Genomic DNA, 24,439 nt, shown 5'->3' with positions numbered 1-24,439 from the left:
TCGCTGCATTTCCGAACTTCAGCTTCAACTTGAACTGGTATTTTTGTTGGCTTTGGGGTTTTTTTTGTTGTTTTTTTTTTTTGTTTTTGTTTTTCTGTTTTTGTTGCTCTTCTGCTCTCATTTCTCCATTGCTTTTGTTTATATTTTTTGTTCATTCTACTTTTATTCTCTGATTATGTGATTTTAATATTTGATTAGTGAATTTATGTTGTTTCAACACGCGCCAAAATCCGAGTTCAAGATGGATTTGTTTTATTTGTATTCTTTTGTTTAAATTGCATATTAAATACTTGTTAGACGGATTTAAGAATTTAATTAATTACTACACTCTCCCATAGCTCTTTATCTCTGTCTGTCTGTTTGTTTCTCGATGCGTTGCTTCATTATAATCAAGGTAGTTGCGAAAAGTCGCTTAATTCTAGTTTTGCCTTTTCCGATTAAGTGGTTATTAAACTAATTACTAACTGTATGCTACGGCTTACGGCTTACATAGGCTAAAGATTGTTTAACGTCATTCATTTAGCAGTAGCTAGCACTAGCTGAAGTGGAGCTCTCTGGTCACTTAATGACAGGGTCTAATGGATCAATTAAGCAAATTTATTATATATTTTTTTCGCCGTTGGCGCTGGCAACTCCGACGATTGTCAGTTGCACTTAAAAGCCTTGTTACTCTCGAGTCTGTCGCTGCCCTGTGCTAAAGTCAAATGGCCAGCCAGGCTTAATGAGCCTGGACAATGACTGGCCAAAAAGGGGCGGGGAAAACACTGCTTGCTGTTTGTTTTCCTTTTGTGCTAATGCCATTGAACTGTCAGCATAATAAAGCATTGTGTGAAATCAATCAATCGAAAGGCTTTAAAGAGTTGGATGCTTCAACCAAGCAAATGAATTATTAATTACACACATTCCACGCCACGTGGCGCAGTTGTTAAAGTTCTCGCAGAGAAAGAGAAATTACTTTTGCTGATGTAACGTTAAAAAAATGTAACAAGATTGAGAAAATTATTTATTAATTGTGGCGGCCATTCTCTTTCAAGTAATTTTTCAACTGGAAAATTGTGTTATTAAAACACAGACACAAATAAACTATATGAGCCATAGACCAGTTTTTAGTTCGAACTCGAATTGAGTTCAGTTCTGTGTGTTTTTTGGCTGAAAGCAAAAGCTAAGCCAGATTGAATCCAGTTGTTTAGTTCGATATTCGATTGCCAAATTCTCGGCCATAAAACCACAGCAACATGATTATCTAAGGATGGTAATAAATGTGCAAAAAGCGGTTTTCTCGGTTTTCTCGGTTGGCGCGGGTGAGCCAAGAAACTATCTATCCAGCTGTATATATACACATACATATGTATATACATATATAGTTTAGTATGTATAATTGTTGAGAGGCCGCCTAACCAGTTGGCAGTAAATTACACTCTACTATTCAACTGGTTTGCAATGTTGTGCCGCAATGGCCAAGTGCCGAAGAAGTTGCAGCAGTTGCAGACATACACACACACAAAACTGTGTCGCACACACTCGCATACAATTCACACACACACACACACAGTCATACACTCACACCTCAAGACGTGCCTGAAATTATGTCATCGGAAAAACAAGCAGTCGATGAAAATGAAATTGAAAACGCCATGGAAAACGCAAGACAACAACAGAAAACCAACCAAAACAACTTGAACAGAGAGCGAAAGTAAAGCTTTAACTCTAACTGTTCAGTCGGTTGTCCGTCTGTCCGTCCGTCCGGCTTTAAGCGTGTGCTTTGCAGGCAGTTAGCCGAATCGAGTTAAGTCGAGTCGAGTTCTAAAGCCAGCAGTCTTGACTGGGCCTTTAAGGCACTTTAATGGCTGCCACATGCCGTCGTCGTTTGGCTATTTAAATTTTTTATTATCACGCAACGCAAAACATGAAAAAACAACAACAAAAACAAAAACAGAAAAACATCAGTACATCGACATATGAATTATTAAGCAGTTAGGCCTCACACACTGTACTTGGAACATTTAGGCAACGATTCCACAGTCATAAAACCAATTTGGCTTTTCCGGTACGCAATATATACTATAATACTATATGTATATATCCATACTATATAATATTATATCTCTGACGTCGCACAGCTGTGCAAAAGTCGTTCAGACGTTGCAACAAGACTATCGATTGCTTCATTTGAAATCTAAATCTAAATTTCACATCCAAATCACAATTCATAATGAAATTGAAAATTATATGGTTATTTAATTGTGTTTACATATTGTGTGTCTGTGTGTATTAGCATTTGCAATTTTTGTTGCCTCGCGAATGGTCTGTTAACTGCCCGTTATTGCCTAATATTTGGCTATAACTTATTTGCAATACACTGCTTACGAGAGTACTTTTATTTTGATGTGAGTTAGGAATGTGAACTGTAGGCAAACTTTGCTTTTTCTCTTTAGCTTAACAGTTAAAGGTGAAACTCAAAAATTTCTTTTATAAGGAGAATACTCCACAATTTATTGAAAAATATACCAAACATTTTATAAAATTTTAATTCGCTTCTTTTAAAACACATTCTGTTGAACTTGAACGAATCATTTAAATATACTGCTGAGCACTTCAAATATTACTTAAACAAAAAATACTTTGAAGTAAAATACTCAAAAAGTATGACAATATATTTTTTTTAATTTTTCTTTCAAAAAAGTTGAAATTTTATAGTTTAGTAAATTTCCCAAAATGTATTTAAAGTATTAAAACTTTACTCAAACCTTGCTGTTTTACTTATGCTAAATTCTTCAACTAGTCTCAGCAAAAATAAAAGATTTCTCTATATTCGTATATGTCAATAACTACTTAAAAAAAGTTATTTTTTGGAGTGCCTGAAAAATTTCCATATATTTTTGTTAATGCTGTTTAACAAACAAGCAAATTTTGAATAAAGCAAATTTTGAATAAAATATATTTTCCAATAAATCTTCCAAAAATTGTTTAAGATTTATTTATTTAGAAAACTGTTTTTTTTTTTGCAGTGCTCGAAGCATCTAAAAATGTGTTTAAATCCTGTTTAACAAAAATGAATGAATGAAATGAATGAGAGTAAAGAGAATGCTCATTAAATATGCTAAACATATTTTATATTAGCTTAAAACTTCCTTGAATGCCTTTGATTAACAGAAATGTTAAAATTTCGATTATAAAGAGAATGTTTAAAAAAATTTAAATCTCATTAAATATGCCAATTATTATTTGCAAATTAAAATGCAAGTGGAATTTTTTGCAGTTCATAGCAAATTCCATAATTGTGTTTAAAGTACTCAATAAATATTTTTTTTGTTGTGCCAAAAAGAAAGTGAAACATTATTCTGGTATTTCTGGCATTTTGGCAGAGTATTTAAACTGCGTTATTAGCTCGTTATGTGGTTTTTGTTTAAGCAGAGCCTGCAACCAGTTTAGTGTGCGAGTCTTGAGTTGTTGCTGAAGTGGTCGCTGTTATTATTGTTGCTGTTGTTGTTGTTGGTGTTGCAGATTCATTGAACCCATTGAAGCCACTCTTGACGTCGTTTCGTTTACTACGCTTGGCCCATGGCACTTAACTAACTAAAATGCGTCATGCATCAAAGTGCAGCGAAGCGTCAGAGTCGTTTAAAGCCTGATGAAATTGCGCTTATTGACCAAATACTTAATAATATCATATCATCAACTCAAGCTACGATGACGCAGACCAGAAAAAATTAAACAATAAAACTTTCCGTTGCAGTTGCATGTTTGACCTTGTTACGACAACCAATCAGATAACAACAGGTTGAGATGCTGGTCCAACTTGAATGTAAAGAACATTCCGTAAAGTGTTGAAGTGAAGCATCAACAACAACTGTCCGAAAAAAACTGCGCCAATGTCAACTGCGTACATTGCTTTTGGCTTGGCTCAATTAACATTGTTATTTAAACTTGTTGTAGTTGTTGTTGTTGTGGGTAGCGAGCAAGCAACATTGCTGTGTTGTAGTTAAGCGGCTTTTGGACTTCAGTTTTTGATATGCTCTGAAACCGTATGACAAAATCGTATAAAGTGCGACCAGAAAACATTGTAATTGATCGTCCACTCCGGCATTAAAGTCATTCACATAGAGTAGATAGCATGACTTGGCTTAAACGTTAACGTTTTCTCATTTTTTTTTCTCATTTTATGAAATTAACAGTAGTCGCAGTCAAGCCGCAAACTGTTGATGATTGTATAATGAATATGATTATGACTAACAGAAATACATATATAGGCAATGATAAGGTCGCACTTTGCCCTCAAAAACAATCTCCTGGATTACAACAAATCCTTGAGTAATTGTCTCACATTACTTGGATAACTGTATTTCATTTTTTTTCTCTTTTAGAGAGTGCTTCGATAATATTTTTTTTTTTTTGTTTTCAACATCTCGCGTTATGTGACGCACACTGAAATAACTTTCGGCGAGCTCGTCAAACTCCAAATCAAACAACAATTTACACTCGAAACATGATCATTGTTTAAATATTGTTTATATGTACATTTCAGCAATGTGGGCATAAAAAAAATAAAACAGAAACAGAAAACAGAAAACAGCAATCTCCACTGGATCATTGCAAAAGATTAACGAGTTACGTTTTCCATCGAGTTGATTGTTGTTATTTCTTTCTTCCCAACAAAAAAAAAAAAATTCGGCGTCGAGTAACTAGCATTTAAATAACTAAACAAAAGCTTAAAACACCCACCCGGAGGCAGACAACAACAACAAATAAAAAAAAAACACATAAACACAAAAAAAAAAAAATGCTGATATCAACGTAAGTAAAAGTACAACACATTATAAAATGTTAAATTGCAATCAAAAATGTGGCCGAAACACACACTTCACACATTCACAACACACTCTCAACACTTTTGACCCACTGATGTTGACCCACTTGACGCGAATGCGAATTCAAACTTGATTGCTGGGCAAATGCAAAAAACGAAAACGAAAATGAAACAAAAAAAAAATGTGTTGCTTCCTTTAGGCGCCATCAATCAGCCAATCGCTCAGTCATCCCGTCAATCAGACAAGACGACGTCTTCCTGCTGTTGTCTTTTGTCGCCACACACAAATAATTGCATAATCTCTGACAGCTTTGGATTTGACTTTTCCTCCGCCGCCCTTTTCTCAGTCCCCGCTCTCCACACTCCGCTCTCTTTTGCATATTTGCGCGCTGCGTCAAGCGAAAAACCCGACCGCATTTTTGAGCAGGGCGAACAAGTTTGTAATTGTGTCAAATACAAAACAAGATTATTGCATAATCTTTTGGCCATATCATTTAAAGCATTTGTCAGCATCTTCAGCTGATTAAATTGCCAGCGGGTTAATGACATCAAATTGTAATTAATTTGTACTCGTTTTGTGAGTTGAATTCGAGTTGAGTTTGCTTGATTGCTATCGCACAATTTTACAGGGTAGCATTTTACATTGTGTGTTTAGCATCTTCCGCCTTGAGCGAAGCGAGTTGAATGGAAATTCCACAAGACTGCGCTTTGTTTTTGCAGCTTGTTGCTGTTTTGGAATTCCCCAACGTACACGGAGGCGAAGCGAAAAGAACCAATTGTGCATTCCTTGAGGATCGCTTACACTTAAAATTCCAATCATCTGTCGCCTTTGTTGCGTGACGACAGACAAAGAGAGAGATAGAGGTAGAGAGAGATGGAGACTGGACTTGTTTATGTGGCGTGCTTTGCATTAACTTGATTACATATGATTAGATACTGGTAGTAGCTTCCAATCATCAATCATTCTCCAGTAGCAGCTTGCATTGTTTTTCTTGCTGTAATTTACAATTGTTTTTTGTTTTTTTTTTCGTCTCAGTTGTTTTGCTTATGTAAGTTCATTATGGAACTGATTGTCAAATAAACAAAGTTTATTAAATGCATTTCCTGCGCCCCATGACTCAGCTCTGAAAGAGACTTTGAGACTCGAAGACTTGAAGAGAAACAGCGCTCAAGTCGACTGTCGATGGGTCAAGTGGGATGAGCTGAGAGATGAGTGTCAAAAAAGAGGGGCGTGGCACGTTCATAATTAGAAGCTGCCAGCTGCAAACACACTGATTAAAATGTAAAAGTCGCAAATGTATTGTCGATTTTTATTGATATTTATTTGCCAACAAACAATTTGCCAGTTAAGATGATAAATGTTTTAGGGTTTTTTCTCTGAAACCTTAAAATAGAAAAGGCATTTTGAAGTTAATTAACTTGTCGAGCATTTATTAGTCAATCTTTGTGGCATTTCTCACGCTCATTTAACAAGATGACGCGCACACTTCGCTGTTGCAATGCAAAACACAAAAGATATATTTACCTAAATATATTTTATTTTAGTAAAAGAGGCGGTAACGCCTAAATGCTGCTCTAATGGCTAATTAAATTATCAATAAGCATGCACAAACAACGCCAACAACAACGAACGTTCAAATTTCCAGCCATAAATGTCAAGCGCACCCAAAAACCAACAACAACGACAACAACGTGTGTTGTCATTATAAAAAACTACTTGGCCTGACCTTGTCCATTGTTGACTGTGCACACACACTCACACACACACACACACACACATACTATGCATGCAAGAGCACACAGAAATTTACGCAATTTACGCATACATCAAAATATTTGTTGACTCTGACTAAACTCCGACAGCAATAACAACAACAATACGCAAGTCGAAAGACTCAAGCAACGAACTTGAAACACATTTCGTCAACTTGCCTTGTTATTGTTTCTTTGCTGTCGCTGTTGCTAATGCCGATTGCTTGTTTGCCGTCTCGCCTGATTATTGCAGCAACGAAATCGTATTTCTAAATGCGTTTCATTTACAGAATTAATTTTGCCCGAAAAAAATGCCATCGCAATATGCAAATATTTTTCCAATAGGCTTGCCGCATAATCAACTCACCAAACTTTAACGATTTTTATTTCTTTATCAACTTTGCGTCCATCTATTTGCGCTCGTCGTTGAGCAACTTTGCAGTGAGGTTTATACAAAATGCAAACATTTGGCCGACGGATCGCATATATTTATTCAATAAGCAGTGCGAACGCAATCGATTAGCAAAATGCGAGACAACCTAAATGCCTTTTTGGAAAGCTGACTTCGATGCTGACTTCGACGCTGGCAGCGTTCAATTAATGACCTTGAACTAGTTTCCCATCAATATTATAAACATATTTATATTTTTGGTATGACTTGCTTTTTGGTTAATGATTCAATGAAAAAGAGGCTCATACGTTAAAAAGGTGTAAATTATATCTCAGTGTGCGTGTGTGTGTGATTAATAGCTTAACAATTAGTCACTTTCTTTGACGTTGTAGTTTAACTTTTGGCCCACGGTGCAGCTAACCTTGACCCAAATGAATTAACTTACAGCCACTATTTGCACTTTTGTTTGCAATTTTGGGCATGTGCCGGCCGCTAAAAAAAAAAAGCAAAAATGTAAAAAAAAATTATACACTTATTTATAGTTGGAAGCGCGCTAACTGTTTGCATTGCAAATTGCACAATGAACGCGTCAAATGAAAATGCAAATGCGAAAATCGAATGCAAATGGAAAATATGCAAAATGCATTTACGAGTAACTATAGAAATACTTTGTGAGTCTTTGTGTGTCTGTGTGTTTACTTAACGGCTGACCAACTTGTCGCTGACAACAACAACAACAACGACGACGACTTTGTTGAGCAATCGCAGACCAGACAAGACTCGATCAGGTCTGGCCATTGCGGCTGAAACCACTTGAAGGCATTCACTTGCAAGCCGCAGTGTCCAAAAAGCGTGTTGGCAAAAAAATAATACGACAAAAAGAAACACAACACAACACAGCACAACAACACACATTGAGTAAGACGCTTCTCTGTGGTGTTTTGGTGTTGGTGTATTGAAAAGAAAAGTGTTGCCAGTTTGCTTTTGCTGTTCACATAAATCTTTTGTTTTATGCTGCTGCTTTTTGTATTTGTTTCTTTTTTTTGCAATGTGTCGCTGACATAGTTTTTTTTTCGTTTGCGTTGAGCCATTGAGGCGTGCAAAAGCGTGATGTGATTCAACAGGAAGTTGGATTCTAAAACGAATGACTTAGGCAACAAACGTGTTTGCTTACACACAAAACAATTAAATGATTATTAATACAGTTTATACAGCTTTGTTGTGTGTGTGTTGATTTAAAGACTAATGTTGACATTTCTCATCCACTACTTGCAGCATCTCCACAGACTCCGTTATGACGACGGCCACAAACAACGATGGCGGCACACAGCCCAATTCGGTGGCTGTTTGGGGCGCACCCGCTGCGGGGCCGCGCAACACACAGGCCGCAGTCTCTGTGCGGCACGCCTTTAAGGCCTATGGCAAGAAGAAGAACGCCAACCAAGTGCTCAACAATTTGAATATGACAGTGCCCAAGGGCACAATGTAAGTAACAGACAAAGTGTAAAGAAAAAAAAAACAAACAAATAAATTCATTGCTAATTAAGTTTTCATCATCGAATAAAAGTGAAATGTTGACAGCTTCACTTAGCGCACGAAGCGAAAGTAATTCACACATCCAAACAGTTAATTTGTGACACATTTATCGCCACAACAACAACTTTGATTATGTAGAACAAACTATCGTTCAACTATGCGTATACTTAATAAGCCAGTGAGTAAATCATACAATGTCAATTGTCTCAGGCGCGTATTCAAGTATTTCCTGTATCAAAAGGTCATCAAATTGCTATCAACTTTAATAGCTATAATTAACTATGCATGCATCTGTGAGTAGGCAGCGATTATTTTTGTAGTTCGATCTAAATACGAGTACGCTCCGAGCTCTCGTCTTTTGCAATTCAAAACAACATTTTTGCATTCTAATGTGGCAACTGGTAGAGCGATGATTACGCGAGAGGGTTGTCCAAACAGTTAGCATATCAAGTTCTTACACAACATACACAAGAGACGGAATTCAATGAAAGATTCTGAAACATTGTAAGGAAATTCTTAATTACAATCTTGATGATAATTATTATTATTTTGGTTGTATAACAATTGAATTTAGAATGCGTCAATCGAACTGGAATGGCAGAGGGTTGTCCAAACAGTTAGCAAATCAAGTTCTTACACAACAAACACAAGACATGGAATTCCATGAAAGATTCTGTAACATTGTAAGGAAATTCTTAATTACAATCTTGATGATAATTATTATTATTTTGGTTGTATAACAATTGAATTTAGAATGCGTCAATCGAACTGGAATGGCAGCAAATTGCTTGTGGCACAAACAAACATGTTTCAATAATGAATTCATCATTTGCTTCAATTCTTAGAGGGTAAAAATAATTAAAACCCAAAAGGCTAAAAAACTATTAAGCCACTGCGCACGGATAATATATTTTTTATTTTACGATTATTCGGCTATGGCATTGGCTTCACATTCGGGTTTATATGATTGCACATTAAGTGCTAAAAATAAAAATACGTATGATATAAAGATATACAACGGAGTTCTGTGGACAGTCTTGACCCAGAATTGCAGAGACTTGATATAATTGCAGGCTGCTTAAACAACAGTTAAGCATGGTCAGTTTTTTCGCTTTGACCTAGGTCAGGCAACAGTCCAATGAACCAACAACCAAAAAAAACCAACGAAAAACTTTAATTTTTATAACTAGCATAAGACAAGGCATAATATATTTTTGGGTCGTTTGGCTCAGCGTCAAAGTCGTTGCGATAATTAAAAGGCAGACAGACATCGGGTTTGGAGGGCTTTCAATACACGTTAAATGCTGCTGTGTTAATTATAATAATAAATCCAATAACAAACCGAAACGTGCGACCTACGTGCTGCAAAATATTGTCAAAGGCCGAAAAAAGCTGAACGAAAATAGATGACAAAAAAAAAAGACTGAAACGATAACAACAACATTAATAATAGCAATAATAATCATAAAGCTGTTGTTGTTGCTGCTGTTGATTGTGGGTCTCTCCAGTAAAGAGGTGGAGTCGTGTTGCGGCATTTGATAGCCCGACTGCGAAAAACATGTCTCAGACTTATATTTCAAGGTGAACATTTCGAAATAATTCAACTTGAACTGCTGAAATTAACATTGACATCGCCGTTGACACGGCACGAATTGTCAGCAGCAGCAAACGAACTTTAAGCACTTATTTCTCGATTTGCTGAATTAGCACATTGCGTTTTGCGTGCTTCGCTTGCTCAACAACAGCAATTTGTACTGCAAATTTTTAATATTTTTCCTATGAAACTCTTTTATCAACTCTCAGTTATGGCCTGCTGGGTGCTTCCGGCTGTGGCAAGACTACGCTGCTCTCCTGCATTGTGGGTCGTCGTCGCATGGACTCCGGCGAGATCTTTGTGCTCGGCGGCAAGCCAGGCACTCGAGGATCGGGTGTGCCCGGCAAGCGAGTGGGTTACATGCCCCAGGAGATTGCGCTGTATGGCGAGTTCTCCATTCAGGAGACCATGATGTATTTCGGCTGGATCTTTGGCATGGAGACCAAAGAGATTCTAGAGCGTTTGCAGTTTCTGCTCAACTTTCTCGATCTGCCATCGGAGAAGCGTCTGGTGAAGAATCTCAGCGGTGGTCAACAGCGTCGTGTTAGCTTCGCTGTGGCTCTAATGCATGATCCCGAGCTGTTGATTCTCGATGAGCCAACGGTGGGCGTGGATCCTTTGCTGCGTCAGAGCATCTGGAATCATTTGGTGCACATCACCAAGGCCGGACAGAAGACGGTGATCATTACCACACATTACATCGAGGAAGCCCGTCAAGCACACACTGTAAGTGGAAAATAAGATTGCTATAAAAGATGTATTTAAATTGGAATTTCCCTATTAAGATTGGTCTGATGCGCTCGGGACATTTGCTGGCCGAGGAATCGCCCAGCGTGCTGCTCTCGATGTACAAGTGCATCAGCCTCGAGGAGGTCTTCTTGAAGCTATCGCGCATCCAAAGCCAAAAGGGCGATGTTACCCACGTCAACTTCAGGTGAGTTTCCCTCTCATTAAGCACCTTTAAAGTATCTAAAATTCAACTGCGTTACTCATTTAATTTCTCTCGATTTTAATTTGACAATATATCCATCTGATCTGACACTCGCATGCTTGCAATCTGTGTAACCACAATTCGAACAACTTCAACTCCAACAACAACAACAACCACTCCACCAACTATAACAACAACAACAACACCATCTACACCCACTTCATCATTTGTATCTGTGTATCGCTCGATATTTCTCTGTGTGTGTGTGTTTGTGTACTTTTGATTATGGTAAACAACAACAGTAACAACATCTCGTTGCATGCCATGGCCTTTGGCAGCAAAATGGATAAGCCAAGCTCCAGTCAGGAGGGCGGCGTCGTCGGTCTCAACTTCCACCAGAGCAAGGAGATGCTTGTCAACGACAGCAATGGCTCCATTTACACAGTAAGTTATCTTTTAATTATATAATATTTAATTATTTTATGAAGATTATTTATTTAAAAAGATTAGCTATAATTAAAATGAATTCTAACTCTATTAGTAAAGCATTGCAATGAAGATTAGAATTCAATTTAAGAATGCAAATTTAAGCAATATGTATAAGCTCTATATTTCTGGGAGCTGTTTAATTACGATCTATATTTTCTTAACACTGGCTTTTGTATTTACTTAATTGAATACTTAGTATGGATCTATAATTAAAATCAAAGCGATATATCTTTTTTACGAAATAATGTTGACTGATAAATTCTGCATTTAAAATGAATTCAAATAAATATAGCATTAATCACTTACGTAAAATGTACATATGAATTTAACATTTATGCGAAAGGCTGTTTTATTTAGTTACAAAACAATCAAGAATCGTTTTATGTAATTAATGATAATATTGATAATATAAGTTAAGTTTTAGGAAGTGTTTTAATTCAGTATTTATATGACAACTGAAAGAGTTGATTTACATATATTGCACTCTAATCAGTTAATTTGAATAATAAATTTTTAGGTTGTGTATTAATTAATTCATTTTATAAATAGTTTACATATAAGTATAGCAATCTAACAATACAATTCACTGAGCTTAATAGTCAGTTGCTAATCTGTGTAGTTTATTAGCTGATAAAAATAGTTGAACTCGCCCTAAGTTGCTAAACATATTCAACCTTCTCTCTCCTCCTCTCTTCAGTTGAATCAGGAACCTTATAGTCCGCCACCATCGAAGCGACAACAGAATAATCCCAATGATGAGGAGAGCTGCCAGGATTGCTTTGCCGATCTCTGTAAGGTGACATCGAAGGGCAAAATCCGCGCTCTGCTCACCAAGAATATGCTGCGCATGTGGCGTAATGTGGGCGTGATGCTCTTCATCTTCGCGCTGCCCGTGATGCAGGTCATACTCTTCTGTTTGGCCATTGGCCGTGATCCACAAGGCTTGAATTTGGCTATTGTCAACAATGAAATGAACAATACGGTAAGCTAAATATAAACTGATCATCAAAAACTCTCTCTTAAAACTCTCTTTGAAATCTTTAGGACACTTGCTACTGGGAGGATGGTTGTCACTTTGCCAACTTGGGTTGTCGTTATCTGAATCATCTGAATACGAGCGTGGTTAAAACATATTATACGGACATAGAGGATGCCAAGGATGCAGTACGTCGAGGCGATGCTTGGGGTGCTGTCTACATCACGGAGAACTTCACGGATGCCTTCACAGCTCGTGCTGCCTTAGGACGCGATTCGGATGATGAGACCATTGAACAATCGGAGGTTAAAGTGTGGCTGGATATGTCCAATCAACAGATTGGCGTCATGCTCAATCGCGACATTCAGCTGGCTTATCGTGACTTTGCCATGGGTCTGTTGGGACAGTGTGGCAACAATCCCAAGCTCGGCGATGTGCCAATTCAATTCCGTGAGCCCATCTATGGCACCATGAATCCATCCTTTACCGACTTTGTGGCACCTGGCGTCATATTGACGTAAGTTTTGCAAATCTTTTGTGTATGCATTATGCAATTGTTATTCATTGTTCGTTGTTTTATATTCTTTATGCAGCATTGTGTTCTTCTTGGCTGTTGCATTGACGTCATCGGCGCTGATTATCGAACGCACTGAGGTGAGTTGGGGAGAGAATTTGTTGACAACGAAGTTTTGATTAACTTGTATGTTCTCTATTTTCTTTAGGGCTTGCTGGATCGTTCTTGGGTTGCTGGTGTCTCACCTGGTGAGATTCTCTTCTCCCATGTCATCACACAGTTTGTGGTCATGTGCGGTCAGACGGCGTTGGTGCTCATCTTCATGCTGGTTGTCTTTGGTGTGACCAACAACGGCGAATTGTTCTGGGTGATTGTATTGACCCTGCTGCAGGGCATGTGCGGCATGTGCTTTGGTTTCCTCATCTCCTCCGTCTGCGAACTGGAACGTAATGCTATTCAGCTGGCGCTGGGCTCCTTCTATCCAACGCTCCTGCTCTCGGGCGTCATTTGGCCCATTGAGGGCATGCCTGTGGTGCTCAGGTGAGTTTAAAAGAATCTCTCTTTTAAATTGTATCTTTAATTTGTATTTTATCGTTCTCTTCTTTAGATACATCTCGCTTTGCCTGCCTTTGACGCTGGCCACATCATCGCTGCGCTCGATTCTGACGCGTGGTTGGGCGATATTCGAGTCCGATGTGTATATTGGTTACCTGAGCACGCTATCCTGGATCCTGGGCTTCCTGGTGCTGACGCTGCTCGTGCTGCGCGCCAAGCGCGGCTAGAAAGCTCTTACATTGTAGTGAAACTAATTATAAATGTTTACGTTTAGTTTCCCTTTTAGGACTAGGACTTTAGGCCGCTTTAAGTAGTCATCCTTCTACTTCCTGTTTTATTTTTGTGTGTAGTTGTTTAAATTGTCCTTCTGTCCTAGACGAGTTTCCTAATTGTTTGCTTTCTCTCTTTCTTTGTCTATGTCTGTCTCTTTTTCTCACCCCACCTCTCTCGATTTTCAAAACAAAACAAAAATGTCATAAATTATTTAAGCACATATGCGATTTTCTCTCTTTTTCCCCCTCTCTCTATATATATTTTTCCATTATTTCCTTTGCAAAGTTTTCCTTATTTTGTAAGTTGTGCACACATTTTACGTAGTTTAATTTGTAAGGTTTAGGTACATAAATAAATTGTTGTAAATATTTAAAGCTGCAACGTAATCTACAAAAGCAAAAAAAAACAAAAATTGATATAAAGGAAATCCAAGAACTAGCGACGTTGTAATATCTGCAAACCCCTTTTCAGAATTTGATTTGATGACTTTCAAAATGGGCAAAAGAAAAAAAAAAGGCACACGAACTAATTTTATATATTTTTCAATGGACTGTGATTGTACTATGTTTTTTGTTTTAATCTTGCACATAAATTTCACGTTGGGAACAAACCCGCAGAAAAAACTATGAAGACGAAAATCAGAAGACAGAGAATACAAAAAAAAAAAAACAAAATATAAAAAATATAAATGGTGGGGTTTGTTATTAACATTAAGTAGCTTAAAGCATTTTTGTATGGGTTTAAGTTTTGTAAGTTAAAACATAACATTAAATACAATAATGTTAACTATACTACTTACAAACAACAACAACAACAAAGAGAATACAAATTACATTTCTCAACGAACAAAACGACGAACAAATTACCAATTGTTCTTATTTAAGCAACAGCAATTATGTATAAATAACAATAAAAATGAATAAAGATAATTTGAATGCGTATTTTATTTCAAATATACAGAAAATAAAAGATTTAACTTTGTCTATGCTCGCAGTTGATTTGAATTGCCGCGCAAATGTTGTTGCACAAAGCGTCTCGCTTTGCAACACTGACAGCATTTTGTGAGTTGGCAGCACTGAAAACACAGTGCTGCCCAGCACGCGAATTAAACACATGTTCAGCTGCGCTCTCACCAGCAAGAGGAAGCATAATAACAAAGAAAAATTTCGACAAGCTATTTTCAAACAATCGCGATTTGCAACCAAACAAAATGTGATAATCGTATTATTGTTAACAAATAGTCAAACTCAACAATATGGACAAGTCCAGTGTGTACGAGAAGTTCACCGGGCATGTGGACCAACTGCGTAACACCGAATGCAGGTGAGAGTCGAGTGGGTTTTTTTTTTGTTTTGTTTGTGTTTGTGTTTGCCAGCAGTTTAAAGTGGGGCTGCAACAGACCGGCAACAGTTTGCTATTGCGCAAAAAGGACAAAATAGCAGGCCACAGGACACTAAGCACCAGCATATATGCGATTTATTATGTCGATATTGATCAAATAGCAGATGTAAACGTATAATGCTAGAGAAAGTGAATTTCAGATTGCACCTGAGCTATGACGTCATCGGAAATAACTCTGCGCTTAGCTGGCGCTGGCCAAATGCTTCCATATGTGCGTAATCGAAGCAGATTAAATTACTCCCTAAATATATGTGGGCACAATAGCGAAAATAATATTTATACGCTATATGAAAAATATGCAGCTACTCCCTCAATTTATTATATCTTAGCTTTCTAGCTCGTGGACTGATTAAATGAGTTTCTATAGAGCAAAGAAATCATCTATTTTGAGCCATCTATAATTGTATTATATTATTGATGTTATATGATAACATTAACAGTTCCTCTTTTAACTACGCTCCCTTTAAAGCCATCAACTATATCTCTAAGACTCTTTCCATACTTTCCAGTCAAAAGCAAAAGATTGCCTGCTTTCAGCAGATCGCGGAATGCATCATGTCTCCCTCGCTGGCGAGTCACATCAACTATGCCGCTCATTGTGGCACTGCCACCAATGTGTTGTTGCTATTTTGCGAGGATCTTGATTCTGTGGTGCGTATGAGCGCCGAGGAGAATCTCAATAAAATCTTTCGTGCCTTGGAGAAGACGCGTGTCAGTCGCATCTTAATGGATCTGTATGGTGAAATCAAGCGGAACGGTAATCAGCGGTAAGTAAACATTGATTTATTAATAATAACATCAGCTACATAATGTGTATTCTTCATTTTAGTTCACTTCGCATCTGCCTTAATCTATTCTCGTACTATGCGCCACAAATCAAGGAGAAGCACATCAAGTGGTATGCTCTGCGACTGTTGCAATGCATGTCCACAATGTCACAGCGCAAAGAGACGCTGCTCCAAGAGACACTTTGTGATTTTGTCAAACATTTCGGACGCTACGTGCAACAGGGACTCAACGATAGCGAAACGTGCACGCTGTTTGAGGTAAAAGCTCCTAATGAAAACGGACTTTAAAAATCATACTTTAGGATTAGTTTAGCTACTGCATCATTGACAAATTAAACATGTTGAAGTTAATAGAAGTTTAAATCTAATGATAATAGGAGAATCCTGTCAAAGTGATATTTATGCTCTTGCTTGCAGCGAGAATAATGTTTCGGAGGCTTTGTTAGACTATTCCCCATTCAGTTAAAGGAACAATGGCAATACATTAATACAATAGACAATAGTTAATTGTGTAATTTGATGATAGAAATGCACTCTAATGCTTGTCGAAGAATCCTGTTGCATGCAATTCAATGCTGATACTTAGAAAAATAATTTCATCGTTGCAATTAGGAAGATTAATGCTTTATTACTAATATTTAGTGTCATTGGTATTTGATTTAGCCTAAGCAATAAAATTAGAAGTAATCAAATAATTTATAATGATTTGCCTAAGCAGCAAAATTAGAATTTATCACAAAATTTGTTGCAGACTGCATTTCTTTTTAAATCAAGACTTACCTTAGAATTTTCCTGTCGGGATTTCAACTAAAAACCCGTAGTTAAGTAAGTGAAGTTTCCTCTAAAGCTAACAAAAGACTCTCGATGCCAGAATTGGTAACTAATTGATATTGAGATACTTGCATGAGAGTAACATAAAAGTATAAAGATTAATATGAATTTACCATTTAAATATCAGTTAGCTTCCAATCTAAACACAAGTTTCCTTATGCTTAACTAAACTTAAGAATTGTGCCTATTGTACTTAGGTTTAAAAGTAGATTTTTATTAGCCAACTTGGCATGCAATTGACTTCAAGCCATCATCCGGTTGAAGTCTTGATGTCAAGTGCAAGCCGAATTCTAAATTGACCAACTGGCACGTTGACTGCAACTCATCACATTATTGACTCAATATACAATTTCCTTGATTGCAGACATTCCTTGGCAACATTAGCGCCGATTGCGCGGTGAAGCGACGTTGTTCGGCCCAAAATTGCATCAGTTTGATTGAGCATGCGCGCAATAGAAGCCTTATGGCCAGACATGGACTGAACAAAGTGATTGGTAAGCCAACAAATGCCGGATATGAAAAGTGTGCACGTCTGCACTACGTTCATCAATATATATTTATATATATATAGAGAGTATATATACTATGTTTTGTTGATATCCTAAGTATATCTACATGCTGAAAATACTCGTAACTGAAAACCAAACACGAAGCGCATCAATTGTTAATGCAGCTGTCGGGATGTGGCATTTATTTGTACGAGTATTTAGAATTGTTTTTATTTGTCATTTTGTTGCTTGTTTTGTAAATTAATCCGTACGCAGGCATTGTTGTTGCTTTTATTGTTGCTGTTGTAGTTTACCATTTGACGCATTTGTGCGATGCCAACACAAAAATCGCTTTATTTTCATCAATAATGAAATCTGGGTTTAAAAAGCGTGTAACGGCTTTAACGCGCCAAATTCCAAATGCCAAATGCAATGCACCTATATATCCACACATATGAGTGTGTGTGTGTGTGTGAGTTTATATAAAATATTTTTTTAATATTCTAAAAAGCCACAAATCCATTGAAAATACCATGCAAAGAATACACAGCTAGGGAATAGTGTGGACTTTAGAGTATTGGATGCAACTAAAGCTGGGTGTGTGTGTGGGAGGTGTGCAGGAAGTGTGCTGGGCGTTGTTTCGTTCTCGGGTCTTTGCAAACTAACTGTAAATGCAATCACAGTCAGTCACAGTAAAGTTGGGACTTTTATATGGCGTTTGTTTGTCTGTCCGTTGTCGGTTGTCCGTTGGATGGCAGCCACAGCTAAAACTAAAATACCAGTTGATATAAATTATATTTCTATATTGCAGTTGGTTACCTCTATTATGCAATCTGCAGTCATATCGATAACACATACCCTGTATATAAAGTATGTGTTACATTGTAAAACGCAAACATTGACAATACAATATTTCCATTGAATATTACTTTTCTGAGAGAAAACTTTGTTGACTCTTACAAAAGTAAAACAAACATTTAGCTCATCAATATTAGCAATCTTCAAGGTGATTTTGTAGTCGTGTACTCTTTGATTACACATTGTATTTTATCTACATATATTTCTTGTATTTTGTTTTTGTGAATTTGTTTCGATTTTAGACAACGAAACGAGGCAGTTTTTATTTAGCCATTTGCTGGCTGGCAACTGCAGCAATAACTGCACCAACAAACAAAAATCATACCAAATAGTAGGATGAAAAATATGTGATGTCTGCATTGTAAAAATTCTTAAAAACAAAACAGACAAAGCCAACCAAACAGATCAAAAGTGAACAAAAAAAAAACCAAAGAAAAAAATAGAAAGAGAGACAACAAAAATAGGATGCGATGTGCTGCGAAGCAAACAAACAAAACTAGATAGAAAACTTGTGCAACACAAATCATTTTTTATTGAATTTTCATGAACATTTTATTGGCAAACATTGGGAAAAGGTAAATGCACAAAAGTTTAGATACATTTGCAATTTTACGAGTGCATTTCAAGTGTATAAAATTTTGTTGGCTCGGCCAAGCAAAATGTATTTCGAAAATGGTATTTTGAAACTTGATTAAATTATACAGACAATTTAAGAGGTTCTTTGCATTTTGTACTATTTGCAAAATTGTTTAAAATTTGCCAATTTTTCAATTGCAAAAGTGGTATATATGAAATTTAAAAGAATGAAATGGACAACTAATATCATTAGTTTACTTTTTCTTGTGTTGCGCCTTTTTGAGTTCTTAGCTGTTTACCTTCAAATCAACTGCTTCAACTTCTATGACTCGTGTGGCGCTCTCTCTCGCTTTCTCTGTGGCTGTGTCAACTTTTAAGCCACTTCTCGGCAAAGTGCAGCAGCAGCCACAATGCTCGACAACAACTACTCAGCGCACAGTCTGGCGCCTCTTTTTATGGCAACAGCAGCAGCAGCACTTGCAAATCCCCTCAGTTTCGACTTGAACTCCAGTTTGCTTCACTCGCAACTGTTCCTTGTGCCTTTTGCCTTGTGCCCTGTGTCTTGCGCCTTCGCATGCTACAACAAACACTCATAAAGTAAGGTCCTTAACGCTGTTGCTCCTACTCTTGCTGCTCCTGTTACTGCTGCTGCTGCTGCTGTTTGTCAGTCTGTCTGTTTGCCTCTGTTTGTCTGCTTGTCTGAGGCTGTAAGGCAGACGAAATGAAATTTATGCACTTGGACACTTTCCTGTAATAATTCATGCAAAATTGAATCAGATATTCATTCCTTTGCAGCTTTAAAAGGATAATCAACTTGATAAACAAAAAAGTCAACAACAACAACAGCAATGAGCGTAAAATTTATGCAGACAGTTGTCGCGGTCCGGCAACAGTTTTGCAAACAATAACTCAAAATTACTGTTTATTTACCATGTCAGCGTGCTGGCAACGTTCCCGAACTGAAACTTATCAAAGTTATGAAATAAAGCCACCGAACTTAATAGCCAAAAATTACTGACAATTGCATTTACCTTCTCTTCTCTTGTGTTCGTTTTTTTGTAAGTGGTTACGCTGCTCATTTGCAGTGACTGTGACTACCTTATGAATTATACAATGCATTGTCAAAATTGTCGCTTCAATGTAAAATGTGCCAGTTAAATGAGAGACAGTCAGGTAGGCAAAGGGCAAGAGTAAGAGGAGATAGGTAAGGGAAAAGGGAGGCAGACTGTCAGTCAATCAAGCTGAATATTTCATGCGTCAACTGATTGTGATAAAAATTGTGCGTCACGTGGAGCACGGCGAACTTTTGAGTGGAAGACAGAAATCCAATTGCACATTTCATATTAATTTCATGTATTAAATACCTCGCACTCTATCACACACATTAATTGAGAGCGAGAGACAGAGAGAGAGAGAGAGAGTAAAAATGGGGAAGAAAAGTTTCTTTGCGGCTTATGGCGCAATTAATTGATACACATGAACACATGAACTCCGGCGGGCAACAAGTTTTGTGCCAGAGCGCCAAAGTCAAAGTCGGAGAGTCAGTTGCGCAAAAGTTGCTCCTGCAGTAATGCTTGCGATGTGTTTTCAATTTTGCCTCGACTTTACCTTACCTTCCCCCTCGCTCTCTAAAAAGGAAAACGGGAAAACTAATTGAGTAACAAACTTGGAACATGGCATTTTGTGATTGGTGGCGTATACGTAATAAAAGGACAAATAAGCAACAAACAAACATTTAGCACAGCAACGCAGCCTATGTTATAAGTATGTGTCTCTGTGTGTGTGTGTGTGCTACATCGCGTGGCGCCCCACAGTCTATAAATATAAGATGAAAACTTTTCAACGAGATAAATTTAATTGGCGGCAATTTGTTGCAAAAAGCATACGAAGGAAAAAGTTGCCAAGAACACGCCAAGAAATATGAACAGCAATTGGCCAAAGGTATTACCAATCTATAGCAATGTTGCTCTTCTTGTTGTTGTTGTTGTTGTGTTTGCTGGTGAATTGAAATTGGCAACGCATGCTCCGCATGCTGCTAAAAGTTTGAAGTGCGTTTTTAATTTGTGGCAACAGCAGCGTCCATAACTTGCTTGCACACGCCGAACAAAAGGCATTAACTATAAGCTGTCTATACGATTATGTACTGTACTCTCTCTCGCCTCCCACATTTCTTAACACTTGCTTCAATTTCGCTTGCTTTTTCTAGAGATGCTGCTGATGGATCAACAAACGAGCTGCGTGCTTGGCGCTTTGGGTTTGCTGCGTCTCCTCTTGCCGCAGCTCATACGCGGCTATTCGTCTGATTACCAGGATGATGGCGACTCCTTGGCGGAACCACAGCACCAACAACAGCAGCAGCAGCAGCAGCAGCTGGCTGTAACGTCAGAGTGTCGACAAATTATTGAAATTTATGATTATTGTTTGCACCTGCTGAGCACGCAGCAGACAACGAATCACGCCATCATAAATGCGGCACTGGAGGTCATCAATGGCATACTTCAAGCATTGGATGCGAGTCCAATAACAATGCCAGCGAATGCCAGTGGTGGTGGTGGTGGGGAGAGGGAAAGTCTTGGGCAAAGTTTGCGCCAACTGCTGTGCAATCAACAACTGGAGCACAATGAGTATTTGCGGCGAAGGAAATCATTAAAAAATCAAATATTCCAATTGAAAAATTACGAACTGGGGGCAAGTCAACAACATCAGCAGCAGCAACAGCAGGCGGCAGCAACTCCAGCTGCACGACAAATGCAAATGCAAAAGAATTCAAATGCCAAACTGCAACAGCAAAAGTGTCAGGAGCAACAACAACAACAACAGCTGCAGCGGAGTGGAGAAGGAGGCGGAGGACTACTACTACAAAGTGGCAGCAACTTGCTGCAAGTCGTGGGAATTAATGCCGTTGCTGATGATGCTGACACCGAGAAAGATGCTGCTGCTGCAGTGAGTTCCGCTGCTGATGAAGGTAAAGTAAATAATGCAGATCAACTCAAGCTGAGCGTGACTTGCATTTCCCTCTGTGTGTGTGGGGGGTGTATGCGTGTGTGTGTGTGTGTTTATGTGTGCAGTCATGTGGAAATGTGACATGAACACAGCACTGACAAGCAGACTGAGAGACAGACTAACAGTCAGACAGACAGTTGGACACGACAACAGATAGACCGCACCGAAATCAAGAAGAAAATTGAGCAATGCCACTGCCAAGCAAATGCTGCTTTCTGTCTGTCTGTCCAAACACACACACACGCACACAGACAAAATGCGCATATGAAAATTATTAGTGCATGCTTTTAGGCGGCAGCGCTACTGAAATGAGGTCACTGCGAAATTTGCATTCGCCCGCCAGCGGAATGCTTCACAGATTCCAACTATTTACACACATTGTAAGGCTAACCCAATGCACATTCTCTCTGTCTCTCTTTCTCTTTTGCTATCTCGCTCTCTCTCTGGTGGCAGGCAAAAAAGCAACGCGACGTAATATTAGAAATACTGCACGCAGCATTAGCGAATGTGTTGCAAGCAGCGCATCGGACGATGAAGAGGAGCAACAACAGCAGCAGCAACATGATGACGATGATGCTGACGATGACATGGAGCTGCTGAGCGCCATTGCGGATGATGAGTACGATGGCTTTACAACGCTGTCGCAACTAAATGAAGCAACACAACAAAGCATGCCAGCAACAACAACAATAGGCACAACATCAGCAACAACTACAACGATTGATAAACTGATTGATGTCGCTGGTACAACTGGTTGCGAAAATGTTACGTCGTCGCCTAAACCTCAGGCCGTGCAGCATCAGAGCTCGCTGCAGAATCTGCTTGCCAGCGATGACAGATCCCAGCATTTGAGTGACATCGACAATGAATCCTTCAACAGCATCGATTTCGATGCGGAAATAACAATTGCTGGCGTCAGGGAGCAGCAGCAGCAGCAACAACAGCAACAACAACAACAGACAACGACAACCGCAACAATGGAGTCGACAACTGATTCAATGCCAGATGAGACAACAACAATTGGCACATTCTTCAACAATTTGTTGTCGCATTCAAATGCAGGTAAGTTTGTTCATGTACCATAACAGCTTTATTTTCATTTTCGAAAATACTTTGTTGGCAAATACCACGTACAAGTAATGATTAAAAAAGGGGGAGTATTTAAATATGAATGAAGTTTGAATATATATTTAGCTATGGAGATCGATATCCAGAACTGTGAGATTTGGGATTTGTTCAAGTTTGGAATTTAGTTCGGAGATTTTTGAAATTGGATATTAAAAAGATCAATAAAAGCACTGACTTAGAGTATTATTTCTGTACTTTTATTATAAATAATTTACTGTATATATTAATACACAAATTAAATAAAATAGTCTTTCTATAGTTTAGGTATGTTTTTGAGAAAATTCTAGTCAAGCTATTACAAGTTTTCTAACTATAAATACTTCATCATGAATATCACAATATATTGCCCTAAAAAGTATGCTACAAAAATTCAAAAAACCTTAAATGGATTTTCCTTTTATTTGAGATTAAAATAAAGTACATTTTAACATTTTTCTGTACTATAATTAATAGCTGATAGTACTGTAAAGATTTATGCGTCATATTTCATAGTCATGCCGCATTTTAGGTTTGCCCAGCTAGACAAATATTTCATTATTAAACTTCAAAATGCAGCAAGCGGGCGATTGAAAAGCTATTTTCATTTGATGTTATTGCGTTTCGCGGTCTGCCGTTGGCGCCAGGTTTTCGTTTTCGTTATCGTTTTTTTGTTTTCCATTTCACCACATTTATTTACAATATTTGGGCATGGCAATCAAATTATTTACATAATTGCAGCAGAGTGAGAATGAAGTAGAGCAAGCGAGAGAGAGAGTGCTGGGGCAGACATCACGCTGGCAACCAATTTTACATGTTGCCTTTTGCCAATTGCACTTGCAATTTAATGAAGCGTAATTGTTGTTGTTCGCCATGTTCGCCTAGTCCCAATGGAGTCAACACAACACAGCACAAACAACAACAGCTAAATTAAATTAGGCAATGCTTGCACAAGTTGCTGCTCTTTCAGAACAGACAGAATAAAGGAGAGAGAGAGAGAGAGAGAGCAAGTCAAGTTGCATGCATCATTTGTCGCTTCATTGGTTGCGCGTCGCTTGCAACTTTTTGTTGCTCTTATGTCTCGTCTGTTCACATGACAACAACAGCAGCAGCAGCAACAACTTTCAACGGCAACAATAAAGAAAAGCAAAGTAAACGACATTGACAAATAAAATTTGCCGTTTGCCATTTGAAAATTCAATTCATTTTGATTGAGAAAAGCGCACGACATCGCTGTACAAACACACAAACAGTTGTTGATATTTGAATGCATTCATTTATTCACTAATGGCCACATCGAGGCATTCGAACTCGTTTCGTGCTCTCTCTCTCTCTTGAGTAGGCAGCAGCAGCTTTAGCCATGAACTGTAAAAAGCAGGCTGACAAAATGTCCTTCTGTCTTCTTGCAGTGGGTTAATAAGCAAGTGGAAATGCGGTGAGCAAGCACTAATTAAGCGTAGTGTAAGGAAAAAGGGAAAAGCAGCCGAAAAAAAAGCAAAGTGCAAGCGCTGCTTAAACAACTATTTGACGTAAATGTTGGGCTTAAGTCCGTCGTTTGTATGCCGTCTCTGG

General features: G+C 38.1%; 2 protein-coding genes across 7 annotated transcripts in view; both read left to right on the top strand.

The window, feature by feature from the left end:
- LOC117573389 (ABC transporter G family member 23) overlaps positions 1-14,532 on the top strand; it is a 203,142-nt gene extending 188,610 nt beyond the window's left edge. For 2 of the 6 annotated variants that reach the window (XM_034256587.2, XM_052007059.1), the window contains exons 2-10: positions 8,226-8,435; positions 10,290-10,806; positions 10,866-11,014; positions 11,314-11,455; positions 12,198-12,482; positions 12,545-12,993; positions 13,070-13,130; positions 13,199-13,530; positions 13,598-14,532. In XM_034256587.2, coding sequence (XP_034112478.1) covers positions 8,226-8,435; positions 10,290-10,806; positions 10,866-11,014; positions 11,314-11,455; positions 12,198-12,482; positions 12,545-12,993; positions 13,070-13,130; positions 13,199-13,530; positions 13,598-13,772 — 2,320 coding nt within the window. In that variant the 3' untranslated portion in view covers positions 13,773-14,532. Of the gene's footprint in view, positions 1-4,525; positions 4,795-8,225; positions 8,436-10,289; positions 10,807-10,865; positions 11,015-11,313; positions 11,456-12,197; positions 12,483-12,544; positions 12,994-13,069; positions 13,131-13,198; positions 13,531-13,597 lie in introns of all 6 variants that reach the window. The other 4 variants (XM_052007058.1, XM_034256590.2, XM_034256589.2 and 1 more) reach the window with 4 other exon arrangements.
- Positions 14,533-14,957: 425 nt separating this feature from the next.
- The window catches only part of LOC117573404 (uncharacterized), a 49,078-nt gene continuing 39,596 nt past the window's right edge, over positions 14,958-24,439 (top strand). Inside the window, exons 1-6 of the mRNA XM_052006995.1 lie at positions 14,958-15,141; positions 15,729-15,986; positions 16,049-16,265; positions 17,203-17,332; positions 20,967-21,725; positions 22,217-22,825. Coding sequence (XP_051862955.1) covers positions 15,074-15,141; positions 15,729-15,986; positions 16,049-16,265; positions 17,203-17,332; positions 20,967-21,725; positions 22,217-22,825 — 2,041 coding nt within the window. The 5' untranslated portion in view covers positions 14,958-15,073. The remainder of the gene's footprint in view (positions 15,142-15,728; positions 15,987-16,048; positions 16,266-17,202; positions 17,333-20,966; positions 21,726-22,216; positions 22,826-24,439) is intronic.

This window comes from Drosophila albomicans, chromosome 2R (assembly GCF_009650485.2).
Source record: "Drosophila albomicans strain 15112-1751.03 chromosome 2R, ASM965048v2, whole genome shotgun sequence".
NCBI lineage: Eukaryota > Metazoa > Arthropoda > Insecta > Diptera > Drosophilidae > Drosophila > Drosophila albomicans.
The sequence above is the reverse complement of the archived record's forward strand: the minus strand, read 5'-3'. Positions and strand labels throughout refer to the sequence as shown.